The sequence below is a fragment of the Caloenas nicobarica genome, chromosome 4 (genome assembly GCF_036013445.1).
Source record: "Caloenas nicobarica isolate bCalNic1 chromosome 4, bCalNic1.hap1, whole genome shotgun sequence".
NCBI lineage: Eukaryota > Metazoa > Chordata > Aves > Columbiformes > Columbidae > Caloenas > Caloenas nicobarica.
Window position 1 is genome coordinate 54,439,936 of NC_088248.1, and position 23,845 is coordinate 54,463,780.

Genomic DNA, 23,845 nt, shown 5'->3' on the forward strand with positions numbered 1-23,845 from the left:
GTCATGGCCAAAATGGACTATATTTAAAGAGAAAGTATTAAAAGTGTATTTAAAGCGCTCTGTGGAAGTATTGGATGCAGTAAGGATGGCAGGATGCTTTTGCTTTGTTGCAGTTGCGGTACCAGAAGTGCTTAGTAGCCAGACCTCCTTCACAGAAAGTTCGACCGCCCCCGCCTCCTGCAGACTCGGTGACTCGAAGAGTTACAACGAACGTGAAAAGAGGAGTCTTGTCCCTCATTGACACTTTGAAACAGAAACGCCCGGTCACCGAGATGCCGTAGCGGCATTGGAGAGAAGAATCTCCTGCCATTTAACTGAAGATAGCAGTAGCTACGCTAAGGAAAATGAACTGACGATGTCTGGCCTTCCATTTCAAATCGCTGATGCTTTGTCTTCAGAGAATTTACCCCTATCAAAACAATGTTAGACAAGCATGTTCTCTTGTTCTTGCCACCATCGTGTGATATGAAAAGAAGCATGAATAATTTTTTTGCCGTCAGTGAGCTACATCATGAGCAACGGAAGGTCTGTTTGATTGTAAATACGTGAACATTACCTAAACTCACACACACACAAAAAAATACGGCCACGTCCCTCCCAGTGAACTCATGCTGAAGTCCTTGGAGTGAGTGATGCCTGAGTTGATAGTTTCACCGTCTTGAGCTGGATTTGTCACAAACCAATCTTAAATCCTACAGCACTTGCTCTGTTTTCAACACTGGAGTAGGTACCAAGTAGTAGCTACCCTTGAATTGCTGTAGATTAAATACCAAGTTTTATTTTTTACAGAACTATACCTGTTGGTTTTAAATTGTTTGTCAGCATTGGCCTAGCAACCACTTTAACATCTCCCTGACATGCTTTTGAATCATGGTGTCATTATTTTATCTCCTGGTTATGTATTATGGTCTTAGAGAAGAATTGTGTTTTAATACCAAACCAATGCTGAAAAATGCAGAAGTGTTTTCAGTAATTGAGTTGCAGGGTGATCCACTGAAGCTTTTCAGCTTTAAACATACAAATGCAACTGTTGGCTGTTAAATTTATTCTTCTAAACCTGATATTAATTTATCAAAAATACCACTTATTTCACACAGGGCTCAAACCAATCAGGAGTAAGAAAGAACTGATCAGTAATTTTATTGTCTTACAACTCTTACAGAGACTAAAATATTCCATACCTTTTCCATACAAGTGTTTGTTGAAATGTTCAATTCAGCGTCTGGTTGCACAATTCTCCCTTTCTCCTCAGAGTTTGTTGCTGAATGCTTAACATGCCACAAAAAGAACAATCATGTTTCTTGTCATTTACAAAATTCCATTAATTTTATTTTTTTTACTTTTAATGCTCTTGCGACAAAATAAGCAGAGAGTTGTTTCCTGACATGGTAGTGCTTCAGGTGGTACAACTTGATTTCAATGCTTTTGCTCCAAAGACTTCATCCAGTTGCTTTGATTTACACACCACTGCAGGCCCTGACAAAGTCAGCCCAGTATTGCCCCTTAAAATTGTGCCTCTGGCTAATTTTCCAATGCAGTTGGGCATCTGGAGTCTCTTCCTTTGCCATCTTCTGTCTAGACCTGCAGATTGGCCCAAATTTTGGAAATGGCACATTAAAGATATTTGTAATTAGTGTTAAAAGTGTTTTGCCTCCATTTATAGGAATATTCCAAACTGTAACTCCCAAGTCTGCAAAACTGGTCATACTGTAATTTTAAAAGAACTTTGGCAAGGTTGTTATTTCAAGAACTCTTTTTTTATTTTACTATGCAAGAGACTGTTATTAACAGTTTTCTTTTTATTTCCTTATTTAAAGAAATTAACGGCAACACCTGGGCAAAGCAGCTGAGCAACACAAGGGGAAAAGAATGATGATTCAATTTCTGCATCGAAAAATGCAGAAAAATCATTCAACTAAAGTCAGCATGATGTGTGAGTGAGTGCCAGGTGAAGGCCAGCTATGCAACTATTGTAATTACATCCAGCTCTCCGGAATGCCTGCTGAAGAGCTGATCCTCCACCCACCTCAGGTCTCTGTATGACCGTGATTCTGCACCCCAGTTGTTTCCCCTGCCAGGGCTGAGGTTCCCGCTGCATCCTGTGCACCAGCTCCGTGGCTTGTGCAGTGGCGAAGTTCCTGATGCCGAGCAGGCAGGGGAGAGCCTGGGGCGGGGGGACACAAACCAGCCCCCCCTTTAGCAGAACTGAGGGTGTGAACTGGCCACGAAGCCAGAGCTGGAGGCGGCAGGTTGCACACAGGCTTTAGTTTTTAGCATCGATCCCCATGACATCTGCTAGGAGCAGCGTGAAAACTCACTCCCTGTCATGACTGCTGCCAAAATGTGGTGGCCAACAATGTACCTTTAGGTAGGATCGTGAAGTTGAGGGATAAAAGCTTCCTTATTCCTCATCATGTTAGTGATCCAAGCTTTGGCTTTATTTTAAATTACAGAAAGTACTTTGACAGCATCTTTTTAAGGTTCCAGCTGGAAACACAGGATTTGGGTTTTGCAACTGTTCGTTTTAACAGAGTAATTAAATTTTGTAGTTGTTTTTGCACGGTGCTGATTCTCCCAAGAGAGGTCTGAACTCTCTTTAAATTAAACCAACACTTGGCAAAGAGCAACGTAAAGGTTCCCCTACGTAGGTGTTGTCACGGCCATGGACATCTGGTGAGCTTTGCCTGGCAAAGTGTGCAGTTGCAGGAGGGGCTGAGAAGACAGAAGGGTATTTGAAAAGCTGTAGGTCACTTGCCAATATGTTTTAAGATTGTGTCTGTTAACAAAACGTTGTTGCTTTTGCAAATATTTAAGTAGTGTGCTTAATGGTCTGACTATATGTGGCCTTTTTGCTTCAGTAGAGCTCCTTCTTCTCCAAAAGATTAAATATACACCCAGGTGTTTGCAGAATCAGAGCCTAATGTTGCAAAATCTTTTTTTTATAACAATATATTAAGGCACTCTTTTTACCATGGCCAAAAAAGTATGTATGGGGTATGTGTGTTTGAGCAACTGCCACTGTTTTAGTTGATGTTATAGCGACTCTTCAGTTATCTATGCATTTTTTTATAATAACTAGTGATTCTGTAGGCAGGCAGCCATGTTCACTATGCCTTGTATGTCTGATACCATATTTTAAATTAACCTGTTAAATACAGCTTGAAATATTTTTATTTTATTTATTCTATTTTTACTGAAATATCCTGCATTATTATGTTGATGTACTGTCTTTACTAGACGTGCTCTTGTAACATTCTCCACTCTGTACACTATAGGTTGCCTAAAAAAAAAGGCAGGCTTTGTAATTATTTGTAGTCACATTTTTACTGAAGTCTGTAGAAAAATCATGTAAAGCAGAGCTAATTTCTTAATTTTTTTCAAGGCAAGTAGCAATTTAGAGGCAAGTACCACATGTCAGTCATGTCATTATTATGCTCCCTTGCGGAAGCAAGGAGATTTATATTCACAGTCAACAACTAAGAGATGAATACCTTTCTTTTGAAATCTGCAGTGCTGGCTGTAGGTTTTATTTAAGCCACTTACCATTTCATTGGACGGGGAGCAGGGGCGGGGGGGAGATATAAAGCTACAGAGGCCACCTACAGGGTGGTTAAACATGAATAACAAAAACTGCGTGGAAGGGCACAAAATCCATTCACAGTAAAATGCACTCTTAGCCATATACTTCATATGCAGAGTCACCTGTACCTATAGAAATAACAGGCCCTTTCATGACAGAGGAAGAAAAGCTGTGGACTGTCTCCATAGCTTACGCCAGTTCTGTGTCACTAAGAGTTCTATATCCCTTTTCTTTTAATTTTATCAAATGTTTCATAGATCATTTAACTAGGGATCTAGAATTGATAGTAAATCACCCATGGAAAAGAACTTTATTTCAACAGGTAATATGTGCTCAGCTGTTATAGCATCATCATTAACCCCATTACTCCTTTCTCGGGCAGGTTAATTAATACATTACTACAACTTGCGCTGTACAGTCAGCAAAAGCAGGTTTTAACAGCAGTAAGAAGGAAGGAAACACACCCACTGTTTATCAGCAGAGCTCGGGCTTGGGTGAAGCACCTGATTGACACCAACAAGGACAATATTCCTCTCTGTTGACCACTTCTCCACATTTAAATGTAATCTGTTCTGAGAATAAATTTAGCTGCATAAAATGATTGTCTCAACTCTTACTGGTCCATGAAACTGGGAAATTATTTCTTTTGCTCCAAATTGTGGTTGAGGGGAGCGAAACACATACCAGTGGTTTAGAGACAATAGCAGTACAATGGACAATTTTGTATCTGGAGAGCTGAATCAACAGTTTCTAGTTGGAAATTACAAATACATAACTGGATTACAGAAAATGAGTTACATAAGATACAGTTTTACTGTAAAAAGTCATCGAGTGTTCTCTGAGCATACAGGCTTCTACCTACATCTGGAGTCAGGTGCAGATTTTGCCACCACATCACATTCAGTGCTTACAAAGTAAGCTGCTGACCTGCAGATCAAATTCTTCACTACCAGCTCTTTGAGATTCTTGGTAAGACATCAAGGTTCTAACTGCTTTGGCCTCCGTAACACTTCAAAGACTCAAAGTCCTGAAAGCGAGATGAGGCCAATTGTGGGACATCGTGATGCGTATTATGTAAGTAGCCCAGAGCTCCTGTCATCAGACACAGGTATGTTCATTTAGAAGTAATTTTAATTACATTTAATTAACGATACACATTTTGATTTAAAACTATAGTTTCATTTTCTAACTGCAGAATGTCTAAATTTATTTTAAGCATTTAACAAGCATATTGAAAAAAATACAAATCTCCTTACTGTCCATTCCTGTTATCTAACATGTAGAATCTCTCCTCCTCCAAGACGGTTTTGAAATAAAATAGGGATTTTTTTTTTTCCAGTTCCATACATTGCGTGCACACAGGTCTAGATCTATCTGTACAAGTTTGTTTAGGAATAAGAGCGGATGGAGTTCATCCTTTTATTGGAACAGGTAAGGAGCCTGGGTTACTCACAGGGTTTACAGGAGGTGAGCGATGCCTTTGAAGAGGACAGTTGGCTCAGATTAAAATGCGAAATGAAGTTTTCAGTGATTCCATGAAGCAGCAATATTTGTCTGATGAACAAGACCCAGGTCTCTTACACTGCTGGTGGGGCACCATTCACATCCTTTTTTCTGAAGGTGGTGCAGTTCCAGCTGCATGGGCTGGTATGGGTGAGGAAAAAATAGAGATGTTAAAACATTTTCCCTGGGTCTAAATCCACTCCCCAAATAGGGTAAGATTCCATACCATATTGTCAACACTACTGGCAACATTTCTGCCAAATGTCTGAACTGATTGCTTAGAGGAAAACTTCCCTCCTGGGCCATGACTACCTTTGCCCTTCTACATCGCTGTGCTGTCTTTGTTTCACTTCTCCAGCAGTATAACCTAAATAAATACAATTCCCGAGGTGCCTCTTGCAGTCATTCCATCATTGTTTGCCATTTTCCTTCTTTATACTGTCCATATTCAATACTAAATCAGATTATTGTTAAAAGTATCTCCATGTGTTCCTTTTATCCTCTGCTCAGATTATACGACAATTGTAGGTATTTAACAGTTATTTTATTTTACATTTGCTAGCATCAGGGAGCAGGCTAGAAGCCTGCAGCTATTTCCAAAGAGAGACACACTACTGTGTTCAGTCATTATTCAGCTGACTAGCAGTAGCATTTACAAGAATAACTTATTTTGACCAGTTGCAGCTCTTTTCAACTAAGGCTGCTTAAGAAAGTTGGTGAAAAGCAGCCATGCCCCATGACACAGCCTGATATGACATTATGATGACAATTCAGTATTTTTAGCATGAGAATATTTATGCAGTTGTCATTGTTAATACTTTGAAGCACACCTGAGTAGAAACCAAGGGAGTGAGAACCAGAAAGCCTGTGCATGGGCTTTAGTGTACTGGGCCAGTTAGCTGTAGGAAAGTTCACATCTAATTTTAGAAATAAAGGTGAAGTGAGTGGCTGCTGTGCAGGGCTGACTGTCCACGTGTCACAGTCTAAAAAGTAACGTACAAACATGGTATCTTGTGAAGAGAAATAGCCTCTTAAAAAAAATACAGTCTCACTTTAAAAAAAAGCTGAAATTTGAGTATTCCTACAAATCTATGCAGGTCATGGGGGGGAAAAAAAAACCTGTATGCTTTAACTTGTCACTTTGAAGCATATAGCAAGAAGCTATAGCTTTTTGATCTTGTTCCCCCAATGATCTATCAGCCTTATGCAGCTGAGCTGCATTCACTTTAAGGTACAATTACCAGTTTAAAATTTCTACCTAACATAGATATTTCCGTGCAAATATCCCATAATATATCTGTTTCCCACAGCAAGATTATCCTGCATAAAGATATACTGTAATCTAAGTGTATTGATGAATGCATACAGGAATCTTTAACCCCCTCTATAAAGGTAGGAACAAAGTTTGAAGACTCTTACAGCCATGGGTGAGGATGGCTCGGCACTGCTGGCTTCACCACCTTAGGCGGAGGGAACATCCTGCCCCCCGCAGCCTTTGCTGTGTGACAGCAGTGCTGACTTGATGTCCTGGGGCTGTTTCCTTGCAGCTTTCCATGTGGTGCTTGTGGTGCTACTGCTGAAGGGAAAACAATGTCCACCGTCTTCATTTCCATCCTCTTACGTTCTGTGCGTGCCTTCCTTGCAAGCATCTGTCTGTCCTGGGCTGTGTACTTCGGCACTCCAGGCAGAGCTGCGTCTGAAAGGGGGTGGAGAGATTTCTTCAGCTCAACACGGCGGTTTGTTCCGTTCACGCTCTTTAGCTGTATGTTACTGACTGCTTTAGACACAGATAATTCAGCCTTAATATTAGATACAGTTTGATGGTAAAGGAACTCCGCACCAGCAATATTCCTTCTACATTGTGTTACTTTTGGTCGCTTTTTCTTCTTTTTCTTTGATTTTTCTGCAAGCGTGCCATCTAGTAGTCCTTTTGCTGCAGCACGAGCCAAAATGTCTTCATCAGACATATTTTCAGGAGACTCTTTCTGAAAATTTTGATGGAAACAACAGTAAATCTAACTCACAACACAGAGCTGCAAGCTCAATACTTTAATCCTGGATTCCTGAGAATTTACTCTATGAGAAAACTGTGGCGGAATCTAGCAAAAAGACTTAAGTCATAGATGATAAATGCTAACCGAACGATTCAAGAAACTAAAGAACATGAATGCTGTGACAAATGGCATCTGAGCATTTGCTCTTCAGAGACTTTGCCCTCGACAGACCAGAAGAGGGTAAACCGAATTCTGGACTTGGTACCACACAGGCCCCACATTGGCCTGCTCTCTAACGTATCTGTAATATTATAGCATATATATGCATATGTATGTGTGTGTATATCAGGAATAATTGCTAAAATACAGAAATATTATCAATAACATTAAACATTCATAATTTTCATTATAATGAAAATCCTTGCTCATGATACATAAGCAAGGAACTCTCAAACTAGATTAACTAGGAACCAGGTCAATGTCTGTAAAGAGAAGGAATGAGAAGAAACGATTTACAAGTAGCCAAGAAGAGGGGTCAGTACCTGAAAATCAGAAATTTCAGTTGAAATTATGCTGCTTAGTACACATTTTATGCCTCACAGAAAATGCTTATTTCCAGAGTCACCTAAAAACTGGCCATTGATGCAATTAGGAGCAATTGGTTCTGTGCATTAGAATTTGACTAAAAAATTATTCAAATCAACTAACCGAAACAAAAATGTTTCTTTGGAGGGTGAGAACATGGTAGACAGATGTTCACAGCATGATTAACTAAAAGTTATTAGCTTAGGGAGCCAGGTTAAAAAACATTCTACATTGAAAAGAGGTCAATAATATATAACTTGAAAGGCTTTTCATGTGTGATTCTCTCACTCTTAATAAAATCTTCTAAAATGCCCGAAGACACAAGTTTCTTTCAAGCACTGTAATTGCAGTATGACAGAAAGCAGCACAAATAACCAAATAAGATCTCATATCTTTAATTTTCAGTGACATTCTAATTAGTGCCCCCCCCTTCCACTGTTGGTGAAAAAGTCCTACTTTTCTCAGACACAAGAGGAAAACGTTGATGCTGAGGGAAGCACACGAGCCCTTGAAGGCCTTTTCTCATGCATCAGGCCAAGACTGTTCCAGTTACAAAAGCCCCCTGCCTTTCAAGTCAGATTTGCATATGCCTTAGTTTTGGAAGGAAACATATTCATACCTATTCAAATTATAATGAAGTCTTAATCCCTACAGGTAACACTGTCTGCTTGGATACCGGGAAATCCTGGGGACACATAACAGACATAACAAATAAGTTTACTAGACACCATTTGTCATAAGTCTACTCAAGCTGTGTATTTCATTCCAAGGTGTGACAGTAACACTGTATTTCCTCTAGATGTTCCTTGCACTGGCTTAGATCAACGAACTGCTCTGATCGCAAACGGCTCCAAAAGAAAACGCACATCTCAAAAGTTGTGCTCAGCGTAAACCCTTAGAAGTGGCACATTTCAACTGCTCACCTATTATTTGTTCTTAAGACAACTGAATAACAGCCAGGAATTTTTTTTACATAGAATCATTTGGTTGGAAGAGACCCTCAAGATCATCGAACATGTTCCATTTCATATAGTCTTTTGTGGAAGGCTGCAATATTCTTTTTCTGTGAACTGTTTTTAAATGGTAATTTTCTTAGCTTACCTCTCTCTCTAGAACAGCCAGAAAACAGCCACTGGAAATTTCTGATGGCTCCATTTTGAAAAATATTTCAGTGGAAGCCACTGAATTGGAGCAAGTAGAAAAAACAGGAGGAATAAGCCTGTAAAAAATAAACAAATTACCAGAAAATAATATTTAAGGATATAAAAAGAAATAAACAAAGATATATTACAAATAATTTCCAAATTATTACTTTCAGTGAGTCTTACAGAGTCTTATCTTCATTAAAAAAAACACACAACACAATTCAAGACAGACATGAGAATTCATCTTTTTAGAATTCATTCTGTTTTTTCCAATAATTCCCATTTAATATTTTCCCAATAATTAAGTATATTAAGTACCAGATAATAAATGTGTTTGAACATAATTAGCAACTGTGTTCTTTCTCAGGTCTGCAAGTACTGGATTATCAAGTTGTCCATGAAGTTGAGAGATGCTCCAAAAACATTGAGGAGTACGCAGAACTTGTAAAGGTGTTGACTTTGAGTTATTAAAGTAAATAATACATAATATAATACATTATATATATCTCAGCTAAAAATCTTAGGTTAGAAAAAATTGCTTATTGCTAATAATTGAGTGCTGTTTGTTCAAATTTACAGTTTTGTAGTGCATCAATGAGGACAGAGAACTAACCTTTTCTCATGTTCTCCCGGTATTCCAGTAATCCCTGCCTGTCACAAACAGACCTCCAGGACTTGGCTTATAACGCTGCTAAACGAGTACTAAGCTGTTTCAGCACAGAAAAAATGCTACCGAAATGTCCTTGTGCAATCCTTACCGCCTCCACTTTGCACTGCTGAGGACTGGAAGATACAGCTCCCACCCTCAAAGCTGCCCTGATCCTCTTGAGACAGAGCTTTGTTCAGCGATGTTACTGAGAAATGCATTCAGTATTTGTAAGCAATGTCCTAATTTGGCTGTCTGGGCCATTTCCAATGGGAAGTCTGCAAAACTGTTTGTTCCCAAGTTTTCTCTATAATCTGAATTTTTTTTTTTTTTAATGTCACTCAGAACTTGGCAAAATGGAATAAAAGGCTCACTCCTTGCATCACTAAATAAAACTCTATGCCACATGGGAGATTTTTGCTTTTAGATCTGGTCATCCAGTGCAAAAGAAGTGGTAATCTTTACTTTGATTGCTGTGTACAGATTACTGTTACCAGAAATCCCTTTAACGGAGGGTCTGGCCCTGAAAATTGATGCAGAAAATAACTCCAATTTGATAGGCCAAATGGGACTGCATGAAAGGTTTAGCATCTCCTCTGGACACACCTGTTTGCCATGTGTACCCTTATGTAATGTAAAGCCTTTGCTATAACTTGTTTGTCATATCTTTAAGGTAAGCTCAGCTTAGACAGTGGCTACAAGCTTGAACCCATCTTTACGATGCCATAGCCCTCAGCCCAGCTGTATGACCCCAAACCCCAGCACAGCATTAACTGGTTCAGCACCACTCCAGCATTGCAGAGTAATTCCAAAAGAGAATACACAAAAGCACAACTTCTGTAAGAGTTTCTTGAAAGCCCTCAGTTTTCTTGGAAAAGGAAATGAATATTAAGCAGACCTGTGATGCTCACACAGGATATTTTATTAGGATAACTCGCCTCTCAAAGCCACTACTGTGAGCACAGGGGCGAGTAATTCCACAAGAGTTTTTCATTCTATCCTGCACTCTGCTAGTCAGATAAGTTACCTAATTAATTCTAAGGAAAGTGTACAAGGAACTGTTGTAAGTAGTACACACACCTTAAATGGCTTGAGCTTTCATCTAAAGACAAGCCATAATCACACCATATATTTTATTTATGGTGTTCTATTATTGCTGTTTCTGCTGGTACCAGCAGCTTCATTGTAGCAAGAACTATTGAGGAAAACATCCAAGAAATGAGCATGACAGCAAAGGAGGAACTGATGCTGGAATCATCATTTATGATGTTCAGTCAGCCTTCAGTAACAAATTAGCTCAGGTCTGCAAAAATCTTAATGTAATGTAATTTTATTCCCCTTTTCTTACCATCTGAGATTGCCTTGTATTTTAAAGTATAATTTGGTGGCATGACAAGTTTCCTGATGTTTCTGCAAAACGCTGAATAGGGTTTGGTTTGGGGGGGTGTTTTAGACAAGAGGGAATTTTTATCTCAAAAATCAAAGCTCCAGGAAAAAAAAAAATCAATTTTTGGTAATATAAATTTTCATATATATATATATATATATATATATATATATATATATATAAAAATTAATTTATGTATTACTTGCATTAAAATAATTCAGAGACCAACACTTTCCATGGTCCCCCTAGTTATCCCCACAGATTAATAGCTGCATGGAGGGCAAGACATGACACACTTCACAAAATTTCAAATCCCAAAGGAAAACAGAATTTACAGCAAGAGTCCATAAATGCTTTCGAACTAGCATAGCATCATAGGCAAGCCATACTCTGATTTCATCCCATTTAGTGTAAAATTTCAAGCAGGCTGCTCTTTTCTATTGGTTATTTGCAAGAAAGATGCATTTTGTTGTACTATTTCTTAACATCGTGCATAACATATCTCTTTTAAAAATTCTTTGGACTGGCCACAGTTAACATTTACCATTTTGATCATGCAAAATTTAAATATACTGAATGGTACCTTGAACCACAGTACCTCTCTCCACATGCCCAAATCATTAACATCATCTAAAATAATATAAAATCTAAAATTAAATATTACTCTTCTGTGCTTTTGACAACATAAACTCTTAACCTGCATCCTGTAATCAACTATTACATCTATGATCAAGCAAGTGCCAATTGTTTGCATTTATCTGCTGTAACTGAAAGGAAAACACAGAACGTACCCATCAGTCTTTTAACAACTGCTCCTGCTGACAGGTTGTATGCAGTATAAAGTACACACAAGCACATACTTTGTTCATATATATTTGTATTTGTTACAATTGCACAGGATGTTCTCTTACTGTAACCTGTGCCCCAAGTCATTCATCTGAATACAGGGACAAGCAATCCTGCAACAGGTTGTTATTCTTCTGTATTATTCTCACATTTTAAGACTTGGTTTCCCATTGGAACTGATGGGTTTAGGTCTGAAGCATGGGGCAGGCTAGCAAGTGCCCTGATGTCTGGGCTCCATTTTATCTTAAACTACCTTCATTCTCCAACTACTGATAGGATGAAAGCAATAGCTCTATCAGAAGTTCAGTGATGTTTCCCTCCCAACACGATTTCAGATGGGAACAAAAATACTAGATTAAAAGGTCAAGAGGATGCTACTTAGTACTCTCCTAACATCAAAAGGAATAGAATGAGAGGCAGCAAAAAATATTTTAACTGTTAACCTAATGCAGGACACAAATCAGTCTAAGATAAGAATTATGCCACGATTTAAAGTTATACTTTCATTTTTCCATAGATAAAGCCACTCATTCCATACCTATACGGTTGTACTTTCTCTTCTTCCAAAACTTCAGATTCCAGTGCTTTTTTCACTACTAGTTCATTTTCTTCTGGGTAAATTGAACAAGTGCAGTAAACAATAGCTTGTACTTTGTTAACTACAAAACAAACAAAAAATTTCCACTGTTCAAATTTTTCATACACACAGTAGTTTAGTAAGGACTGAAAGCATCATGAAAGTTATGCTTGGATGCCACTTTTACCAATAAAATATATCCTCCTACACACATTAGTATTAGTATTCAATCTCTAGTGTTTTTTAATAATTAAAATCTTTTCAAATACTTGCAGGTTTCAGCACAAATTCAGAGCTGCATTCAGTCTTTACCAGGGAAGAAAGTAGCAGCATGAAGACAGAGTCAGACTACATTTACAGCTTTCCCAAAGCAGAGTATGACTAAGCCCACAAGCCAGTTCTCTACGCAACACTGGAGATTATTGTATTAATGGCTGGTGACCAACAGGACACAGAAACACATTCAAACTTAAGGAGACCATTATTTAGGGGTTGTGGTAACACACTTACTGTTAATAGAGTAATCAGTGTATTTCTAACTATATAAAAACTGGTGACAGTACAATGGAATTGATAGTATAATACAAGGTCTTCCCAGGAACTGGAGAGCCAGCACACTTACATTTCATCGCATGCGTCAACTCATTAAGCTGCCTCTCAGCAAGAACATTGAGTTTATCCTCAGATACAGATCCCCGGAAAAAGTCTCTTAGGAATCCTGCATCTAAATGCAAAGAGTTGTAAATTTGTTATTGTAATTTGTATTAGCGTCTTAAAATTCAGTTGTTTATAGAAAACGCTTCAGTAACAGACCTGGTTATTACTAGTGCAGTAGGAAGGCAGGTTTTACAAAGTACAATACCAAGGAGTGCCTAAACAATTCTTCTTTCCCTCTTTACCTGTAATTACTACTGCCTCTTACCTGCTTCTGTTTGAGAACTGTACAGTGAATAGACTTATACAGTCAACAAAGGAACGTAATCAATGGAAAATTATATACATGCTGGTATCTTGAAATTAATTTTCTGATTATAGTATTTTTATTTTTCAAAAAAGGCTATATACACTGCTCTCCAGAATAACCCTCAAACTTCATATTATCGACTTGAAACTGCCTCTACAAAATGCTTTCAATCCTTCAGTACCACCTAGAAAGATTTTGCTTTCTTATTGAGAATCCTAAGCTAGGCCAAATACGTTCTTGCTCACTTTGTGTGGAAAAATCATCTGTGTAATTGATTTATTCTCTTTTGCATTTCCATAGCAGCCTGCATGCACATCACACATACAGAATTATGCAAGTTATTCAAGATATACATTTTTCTAGTATTTAAAATAAAAAAGGGAAGTGTTTTCTTAATAAAATGATACAATTTACTCAAACAGCTATGATGTCCAGACCACAATACTTGAATACTATCTACCAGAAAGCACAAGTTAGCTATTGTATCAGAAGTTACCTCCATGTTCATTGACAATGAAGTCTATCGGATTGCCAACACCCAGTCCAGAGCACTGTGGTAACAGCAAAATAACTTTTACATTTTCAAGTCTCGGGTCTGTTGATCCTATCTCAGTAAAGTCTTCATGTAATAACCGAATATCTGGGAAAAAAAAAAAAAAAAAAAAAGGAAAAACCTCAATACTTCTAACACACAGGCAAGCCTGATTAATGTTAATGTGATAAAGGTAAAGAGACAGTGGTGTTACACAGACTTTCATAGGGTTAGAGCCTGCCAGACCCAGATCCTCCAAAGCAAGTCCCACTAATTTCGAAGAGACCAAAGGACTAGCTAGACCTTGGCAGCTCCCACTGAAAAGACTGCTAATGGGGTTCCAGAGTCTTGTCGCATTCTGTTTTGATCATGTCCTCCAGGTAAACTGCACAAGTGCATGGCAGTTGGATTAACATGCTCAGAAACAGCTGAAAAATCAGACTGAAAGCAATAAACAAAACATCAAATAAATAAACCCAAAAGTACCCAGATACACCAACTGCTATACAGTAACTATTTATATGGAAAAATTCACCCTGACATTTCGGGAGCCTGCACCTATTACATGGTTAATGTGAAATCTTTGATTAACTTGACTGTAGCTGAAGAGCTGTCAGTTCACCTTGTGACAAAAAATAAGTTGTTACTGCCCTCCCCAAGTCCTCAAACAAGGCATCTCTGAATTCTGATAGAATTATGCCCTATATATAGATATCACAAACATCTACATTACAATACTTCAAGCATGCTAACTGTCTTAACACCTACTTTTAGATTCCATGTGACTGAACAAGTTCCCCAGTTCATCTGCTTTTGCTGAAGATTTCACACCACAAACAAAAATGTTGGACGTGTTGCGAATTGTCAGCGCTGACATGTGGGCAATGGTCAGAGGGGAACCTACGTGAGCCACTATAATGTCATCGCCTGTATTCAACAGCGCCTGTGCAGAGTGCACGGCAAGGCTGCGAGACTTATCCTAGAAAATAACAACACAAAAATTAAGTATGACCAACTAATTTGGTTTCTATGAATACCAACCTACTTTTCCAAATTAGGAAAGTATTTCATTGTTTTCATGACAAATAGGAAAGAAGGAAGGAGAAAAACTCATCAGGGATAGCTGCTAATACAGAATTCAATAAAGTACAAAACCAAATGTCTTATTAAGTCACTCACTAAATTTAAATAATTTAATTCTAACTAATGCATAAGAAAGCCTAATATCTATAGGTGAAAAGAATGTAAGTGCATATCATCCTCTTAAGGAGGAATTCTTAGCAACAGCTAGTTCCAGAAAAGACAAAGGCCACAATATGCAGAATTCATCCTCGGAGGCAGCTTAACAGAGAAATACAAAGCTATTCACATAGCTCTTTATAATTATAGGAGAAATTGAGCCCTTACAGATCAAAGACCAAGATTTTGCTGAAATTTGAAGAGAGACAGATGTGAATGCAGAAAGCACAGGGACCTCTCCACAAGAATACCTGATCTCATACTACAGGTGATGAAGAGAAGAGAAGAAAAAGAGAACATTATCAAATTACTTTAAGAGGCAAAGAGTGAAGATATGGACCACAGCTACCGTGTTTTGCAGCAAAACTGCCAACACTAATGATAAAGGGGAGGCGGGAAAAAAAAGCATTAAACCTTTAAGTTCACATCAATGTCTATGTATCGCCTTACAGCACTCAAGTACAACCCTACCCCAAAGACAGAGTTTTTGAGGGTTCCATTTCCTCACTTTGAATATTCTTAAGTAGTAATACTCAGAATTTGCTCCCATGACCTATGGAGCTCTCATGGACAGTTCTTTTCTATAAGTTTTCTATTCAAAATACACATACTGAAATTGAATACTAAATTATTTTGTAACTTGGGTAACAGATTTTGCAGCTAAAATTTCCAGAAAATGCTAAGCATCAAGTGAAAAGGCCCTTTGAGATGTTTCTGCTGGGCACTCAAAAATCATCAGACACTTCAGATAATTTGTGCTTGTGTGTTGTTGCACAGTTACTCCAAACCACCGCTCTACAACAGGAACCTCTGGCCAGTCTTGCCTGGAGAGGCTAATGATGGCAAGTCAGGAAAAAAGACCAGTGAGGCTTATGGAGACTTAGGAACCACATTGCACAAAATACAAAGAACTGTCATCATTCCATCACAAATATGCAGTTGAAGAGGGAGAAATATTATAATCCAAATATTAGGATACCATTATCTACTAACTGGGGGTAATGCATGTAGAGTTACACAGAAACTTTCCTCACATTTTCAGATATGAGACAGCCACTTTCACCACTTTTCATGTTTATTTCAACAGTTTAAATATCAAATTTAAAACATTCTACTAACTTAATTGTTGCTATCAATTATAAGCATTAACATTTGCATGCTAAATTTAGTGAATGAAACAGTTTCTAACCTTCTAATTATTAAACATTTCTAAAACCTTATGAGAGTCTGTTGCTTCCTGACTGATTGAACAGGACAGTCACACAATACACGACCTCATTCTAATGCAAAGCATTATTCTGGTTTGCAGATCATATTATTCAAGGGTGACATCAACTCACCTGCAGTAAGAGTTTGGAATCTGCAAAAAGATCTAAATTAAGCAGTTCTTCTTTAAGAGAGGAAGGAAAAACCAATACATCAGGGCAATGTTGGTCCAGACAGTACGTGTAACAGTCAAAGTCTGACACTGATTGAACTCTTGTGAATCCCTTGTTCTTCAAATCCCCAAAAACATCTTCAAGGCTGTTAACATACAACTCTGGCCATTAAATATACAACAGTTACTTAAGTAATACAGTTCACAGTGATTATATGTAATTTTGCCTTTTATTTTTTAAGTGTGTGTCTATGTCTCTGTGTGTAGATATATAGAGATAGATACAGATATGTAGAGATATATATTTTTAAAAATAAGCAATATTCTCTGATGCAGGAGGGGAATTCAAACTATTTTAGGCATAAGTTCTGGTTTGAAACAATTAAGTTAATAAGTCTGATAAAATAAATTAAGAAAGAGGTATGTGTCTTCAGAGGATGATTCAAAGCATCAAAACCTAAATGTCCATGTGCTCAGGGGACACATTTACTGCTAGAATAGTTTCGTTCTTTCAATTGCTTTCAATTTAGCTCAGCTCGCTAATGAATTTAATGGCCGATACCTCAAATAATCCCTGTGTAGATGTAATAAAGGCAGAAATGCTGAGGTTTGCAATTCAAACATCATAAAGATTTAAAGGTATACACACTAAGACTTGTTTGTTGAAATGCAGCTTCAGACAGTGCCATAAACTTATCTGGTACATTAAACATAGGGTCAACGCAGCAGCTTTCAGCTCAGTCTTAGTTAAGCATTGCAAAATCACAACCAGAGTAAGACACCGTCTCTATCTTCAAGAGTCTATAACCTCAGCACAGAACACTGGTCCAAGGCAAGACTATGAAAACAAAATTATTGAGAACATGATAAAATGGATTACCTGCCTAACAAGAGAACCTGGTATGATCCATGTTACCAGTTAGCACAGAACTGGGAACACCAGCCAATCAACCATAAGGATTTTTAAAAGTGTATTTTTATTTCAAGTTTACACTATCCTTACAGAATAAACACCAGTATTAAGTACTGTATCTGTCTTGACACCCTTCACCAACATTATGCCTTACAGTTACACACCCACTTTTAAAGAAGTTTTTCTCTTTCCCTGTTTTTCGTCACCATATACTCACCCATATAGTTTTTCCTAACTTTATTTCCTCATTTATTTGGTGAAAGACCCACACAAGCAACAGAATAGTAAGAAACACTGTTTCAGAACTTTGTTACAGTTTATTAATACCACTACTGCAATACATAAAAACTAAAAACAAACATAAGGCAATGTTGCTGGACTAAGCAGGATTTACTATAAGAAACTTAAATTACTGGCAATAATGTAACCTGGAAATTCTAAAACAAGCATGTAGCAAACTGTATCACTTATCTGTAAAGACATCAATATTAGATGATACTTTAAAGACCTTACCTGATTTTAAATGTGTTTATCCAAACATATAAAGGTAAAGCAGAAGTCCTTTGTTGCTGCTCCCGTATGGCTTCTGGCAGAAGGTATTCAATTGAGAGAGCATCATATTTGATGCGACATCTCGCTAGCGCAGCTGCCAACTTGGTCTTAAATCTACAAAAACAAAATCACAAGTTTACTAAGTATTGTAAATGCTTCCAGCAGCTGTTAACATGCAAGGCTTCTACTACAATACAATCTTGCTTAGGAACCAAAACAGAATGCGAGGCCTCATTTTTCCAAGCTGCTACAGAAAATACACACTCATAGGACATTTTCTACCCCAAACAATGGTAGATGCAAGGTACATAGTTAATACTGTTTTACTTAAATGCACAAAAGACTGGAATTACGACATTACTCTGAAATACATCAATTTTCTCAGCTAAACAAACCAAATATGTTTTGGAACTGAAATCCGTGGAATAATGCTGGAACTGAAATCTGTGGAATAATGTTCCCATTGGAACAATAATCCCATTTTTTTGTATGTTTGAAGATATAAATACTGTGCGGAATGAGCATCTGACGAAAGCTGACTTCTAAATGTGTACAGAAACAATGTAAGTATGATGGCAACCAGGAGTAAGTTTGATTATTATTATGTAAAAATCTCAGAGGAAATATTCCATCTCTTCTTCCCACAAGCTTTATGCATAATCTTGATAGGTGATAATTCAAAGCAAATAAAAATTGCTGCTGAGGTACTTCAGATGTCTACATGTGTTACTTGCTGCCCTCCATGAACACCTTGCACTTACAATATTCTCGAACTTTTGGAGGTTATTCTAAATCCAGGAGCAACAAATGCCTGTTGAGTTCATCAAAAGACTGAAAAAATAACTACTTGAACACTATTTTAAATGTTTAATTTACATATTCTTTTTTTGTTCCAATTACTTAAAATAATAAATATTTAACAAAGTTCCAAAATAGCAGTATTGCTAAATAAATGGATATTATTCCATTCCATGGCCTCTTGACTCTCTTACACTCATATTTATGAATGTTTACTGAGAATTTAATTTCTTTTGTAAAATTGTAAGAAAATAGTTTCAACAACTCCAAAATAAAATGCCTTTTTTTCTAGCAAAATATTCCACAATATAAAGATGGTTTGTTAGTCATATTTTACTTCACTATAGGAATATGAAAGTTTCCCTTCAGACCGGGTTCTCATTAAAAATAAAAAAAGCCCACAAAATCTGAAGCTGAAAGACAACTGCAATATTGACAATTATTAAAAAAAAAGCACTGGTTATACAAATCTGTATTTCTGCCAACACATATCAACAAAAAAAGTTCTTAGCATATACACCTGTATAAATAACACTCTATTTTCCGAACTTCTGGTACAGGTTCCTCTTCATCAAAAATCTCTCGTGCTCGAAACTTTCGGTCTTGTAGGTCATAAAGCATCACAACAAGCAAACTGGTTAATTCTTCCGGCTGCAACAGAAAAGGAACTCGATAGAGAAAGTGACACAAGGCATGCCTTTCTTCTGCAAAAAGATCCATATCAAACATGAGTCTCCCACATTAAGAGGCATTAAAAATTCCAATGAAACATTTATTTGTAAGAATATGAAAGTAATTCCTCGTGGAGAGTTAGTAAAACACTGAAGAGTTTCTAAAAACTCAAATACACAACTGAAGTTATCTAGCTTATCAAAATTTAAAACATTCTCTATACACAGATAATATACTATATCTTAACTTTTAATGTTATCAGAATTTAAACTTTGAAATTATTTTCTCCTCATGAAGTATTTCCTTGAACAGCTAAGCTAACGAAAACTTCTTTTCTATCAATTTGTCTCTTGTGGGATTCTCCAGTATACAAAAACTGATAAGCTCAGTATATAACTATTCTGCAATTGGGACATACGTAAAACCTCCTACCCATGTCTAAATGTTTAAAACAGGGAGCATCTCTTTCTTAGGGACAGTAATTAACAGCACTTCAGTTACTCTTGTCTACCTCTTTTCATGAAATTACTCCAATTCTTACGCCTTCAAAAATTCTTCTGACAAATATTAGGTTGGTTCAAAAGTAATTGCAGTTTCAGACGGTGAATTTTAAATCATTATAACTAGGCTCAAACACATCTTTATCAATCAAAATAGGAACCAGTACAATCAACACATTTTTGCCAACAAGAAATAAGATTGTTTATCCCTGTAGCGTAAAAATACATGCTTCGGGATTTGACAAACTCTTAGAAAGCATATTATGCATCCTGCTGGTTGTGGAAGCGTTTTCCCTGTAAAAAGTTTTTGAGATGCTTGAAGAAGAGCTAGGTGGTTGGCAAGAGGCCAAGTGAATATGGCAGATGAGGCAAAACTTCGTATCCCGATTCATTCAACTTTTGAAGCATTGGTTGTGCAACATGTGGTCAGGCATTGTCGTGGAGAAGAATTGGGCCCTTTCTATTGACCAATGCCAGCTGCAGGTGTTGCAGTTTTTGGTGCATCTCATCAATTTGCTGAGCACATTCCTCAGGTGTCACGGTTTCGCTGGGATTCCGAAAGCTGTAGTGGATTAGACCAGCAGCAGACCACCGAACAGTGACCGTGTCCTTTTTTTGGTGCAAGTTTGGCTTTGGAAAGTGCTTTGAAGGTTCTTCTTAGTCCAACCACCGAGCTGGTCATCACCAGCTATCGTATAAAGTCCACTTTTCATTGCACATCACAATCCAATCAAGAAACAGTTCATCGCTGTTATGTAGAATAAGAGAAGATGAAACTTCAAAACGACAATTTTTTTTATTTTCAGTCAGCTCCTGAGGCACCCACTGATGGAGCTTTTTCACCTTTCCGGTTTGCTTCAAGCATAGAATGGCTGAATTAGAGTTCTTCGGCAACATCTTGTGTAGTCGTCAGAGGCTCAGGTAGGATGGTTGCTCTCAGCTGGTCATTGTCAACTTCTGCTGGCCGCCACTACAGTCCTCGTCTTCAAGGCTCTGGTCTCCTTTATGAAACTTCTTGAACCACCACTTACTGTACGTTCATTAGCAGTTCCTGGGCCAAATGCGTTGTTGATGTTGGGAGTTGCCTCTGCTGCTTTACGACCCATTTTGAACTCGAATAAGGAAATCACTCGAATTTTTTGGTTTTGTCTAACAACATTTCCATAGTCTAAAATAAATATAAACAGCAAGTAATAAGTTATATTACAGCAAGTAATAAGCAAAAAATAAGCCAGAAAAGTGCATTAAAAGGATGTATAACATAACCACATTTAAGAATGTATCCAATATCAAATGGCAAATTTCAACAATGCGAAAAACTGCAATTCCTTTTGCACCAACCTAATACGATCAAAATTAGCTAGAAAACTCAAATTATTAGGGATGTACACCAAACACAGAATGTTACCATGTAAGTCTTATTTCCTTACGAAAACAAGCCAAAGATCTATTATTTGCCTTCTCACAACAATCTCCACAAATAACGCTGGTTCAATTAATCTTGTAATTTTCAAAGGCATCAAAGACAAACTGGGAGCCAGTTTATTACTCTGCCTGACCTAGATTTTTTTCTCACATCAAAGCAGGAAAGCATATTGAGAGAGTAAACTGGACCAATTTTTGCCAGTACAAGTACAATATTTGTATACAACTGTTTGCCCAGGAAATGAAACATGGGTTCAATGCATTCTCTTCTCTGATGGGGTCCACTCCGTGCTTTCCAACTCCTAGGGACTGGAAAGGAGCAGGAATTTTTTCCCCACTCACAGAGGGACACAGCTGGGAAGGAAAACACATGGACTGGCTCAAGGACAACATCACTGTGCAAAGTATTACACTGCAGTAAGCATTATGGTTCACTCTCCTACCTTCCTTCTTTGAAGGTTTTGATTCCCAGCAGCAAGGTGCAACAACAGCCTCACAAAAAACATATCTAGTACATTGGAGATTGATGCTTTAGACAACTAACTAAAAAGGACAGCAATATTTCAGTCTCCGGCTACTGTATTGTTCAAAACAACAAATGCTGTTTTGAATAATGTTGCAGAATGCTCAGAAAATATTCTAATTACATCCACTCAGAAAATACACAATTTATTTTCTCATTAAAATGTTCACTTACTATTGAGTGGCATGGGTAAACACAACTATCTAACAACATTTCTTCAAGAAGATCTTGGTCTGCAGAAAAAGAAAATACTGACGAGTTACACTGAAATCCACAAGATTTTATGGAGGAAAAAGAAAAACTTATAAATCACTAAAGAAAAAGCTGAAAGTTTAAACATCATGAAAATTAAGGGCAAATTCAATCAGAAACAGTTACAACTCTATATAATTCCTTTACAGGAAAAAGTGTAGAGTTTAAATGTTTGATTTCACAAAATGCTAACACCACTTAGATATATTGAAATATTTGAGGGGTACGAGTATTCTAGTAGTAACCTGTCGTTTAACAAAAAATTCCCCAGATCTCTGCTGTCAGACAGAAACTAAACACTTCGTTTTTACACATTTTCTCTGCTACATCACTTCTATTGGCAATTCTTGGAAAAGTTTTGTACTTACACTTTAAAGCACTGAAAGCCAGTCCATAAGAAACACGCTGGGAATACTCATCTTTAAAAGTGAGCATGGGAGTTACTGAGCCATCACCATACCGCACCAATATTTTATCTTTACTCTTTTCAGTGTGAATGCCTTGAAAAATCTTAGCTGCATTCATGTATACAGAGTCATGATAGCCATTCTTCTCAATCAGAGTCATTGTTCTTTTTTCAACAGATCCTTTTTCATCTGAAATTTTCATTTCATTTAAGTCTGAAGTATCATTTATAACATCCTCACGTAAAGATACCAAGTTACTTTTAGAACCTGGCATTTTTCCAGTTGCTGATCGTGTAAACGCAAGTCACAATCCTACAGCCTCTGCAAAAAACAAAGTTTGTATTGAATAATGATATTTTATTTCACTAGAATACACTTTCCCCTTCGTTTTCAGGTTTTCAATAGAATTCTTTTTTTAGGATCCAGTCCTTCAAATATGTATATACTTATATCATCTATACTTCTATACTTATATCATCTTACATATAGGAAAGTATTTACAGTACTTTTCTTACCTTATTTATTTTCACTCACGTAGATACAAAGACTAGTTACTTGTTTCAAAGAGACCACTGCTTTGTAACAGATGATCCTAAACAGACTATATGCAGAGATTTGATTCTCTGTGTCTAATAAGTAGCATTATTGTTGCAGACAGAATAGGATCTCTTACTAGGAATTGTCCTTTAATAAAAAGACAGTACAGAAATTTCAAAGCAGCCATCATCTCTTCCAAAGAAGAACTATCTTGAAGAGAGTTGCAGCGAATTCCACGTTTGTGCACTCAACTGCATTATCTGTTCCTAAAAATGGATAATAAAGATCACATAAGTGTTAATGTATTTAATGCATTACCTAAACAGCAGAATTTTAAATGCAGGAAATCCATTCTGACAATCTCTGAATATATTATCCAACTCTCCATAAGCCCATGTGCATTTCTTAAATTTTCTGCACATCTTATATAATCAATAAAATCAAAATTACCTTCCCCAGAGGTGGAATAGGGCTATTAAAAAAAAACAAAAAAAACCCCAACACAAACCAAAAAGCACTGGTGTCAGTTGTATCCAAACATATGCTTAATTTCCCCATAAAACCTACTTTACTTAAAATATATCCATCACACTGCTTGGATTTACCTTACTTGCTCTGGTTACTAAAACATGCATTTATGACAATGCTTGGAGGCTTAGAAATCAGGTTAAATGTTCAGAAGAGGGCTAAGCTGAAACAAGGGGAAAGATTAAAAAAAAACCCAACAAACCTTAGTCTTCCTGTCTGGGGAAGAATAATACAAGAAAACTGTATGGAATTCAGCAGCTTTAGCACAGACAGCTAGGCGTAGATCTGGTGCTGACAAATAGTTCTGGATATTTTAGGATTAATAGCAGAGAATAGCAGAATTTGTTCTTTTTGCCAGTCTA

At 37.2% G+C, this 23,845-nt stretch overlaps 2 protein-coding genes across 20 annotated transcripts in view; one reads left to right on the forward strand and one right to left on the reverse strand.

Moving 5' to 3' along the window:
- The window catches only part of APBB2 (amyloid beta precursor protein binding family B member 2), a 179,568-nt gene extending 175,390 nt beyond the window's left edge, over positions 1–4,178 (forward strand). For 17 of the 18 annotated variants that reach the window (XM_065633108.1, XM_065633110.1, XM_065633123.1 and 14 more), the window contains one exon: positions 114–4,178. In XM_065633108.1, coding sequence (XP_065489180.1) covers positions 114–281 — 168 coding nt within the window. In that variant the 3' untranslated portion in view covers positions 282–4,178. The remainder of the gene's footprint in view (positions 1–113) is intronic. The other variant, XR_010606085.1, reaches the window with a different exon arrangement.
- NSUN7 (NOP2/Sun RNA methyltransferase family member 7) lies at positions 2,737–22,953 on the reverse strand. 2 transcript variants are annotated; one of them, XM_065633124.1, is made up of 13 exons: positions 22,934–22,953; positions 22,380–22,739; positions 21,934–21,992; positions 19,160–19,290; positions 17,803–17,955; positions 16,339–16,522; positions 14,528–14,738; positions 13,724–13,867; positions 12,886–12,987; positions 12,225–12,345; positions 8,764–8,881; positions 6,503–7,068; positions 2,737–5,224 (listed from the first exon to the last, which is right to left on the reverse strand). In XM_065633124.1, exons 2-13 carry the CDS (start codon positions 22,690–22,692, stop codon positions 5,158–5,160), a joined length of 2,169 nt encoding a protein of 722 aa, XP_065489196.1. In that variant the 5' UTR covers positions 22,693–22,739; positions 22,934–22,953; the 3' UTR covers positions 2,737–5,157. The 2 variants fall into 2 exon arrangements, with proteins under 2 accessions (XP_065489196.1, XP_065489197.1); XM_065633125.1 differs by lacking the exon at positions 2,737–5,224 and having other exon boundaries at positions 6,607–6,779.
- Positions 22,954–23,845: the final 892 nt, after the last annotated feature.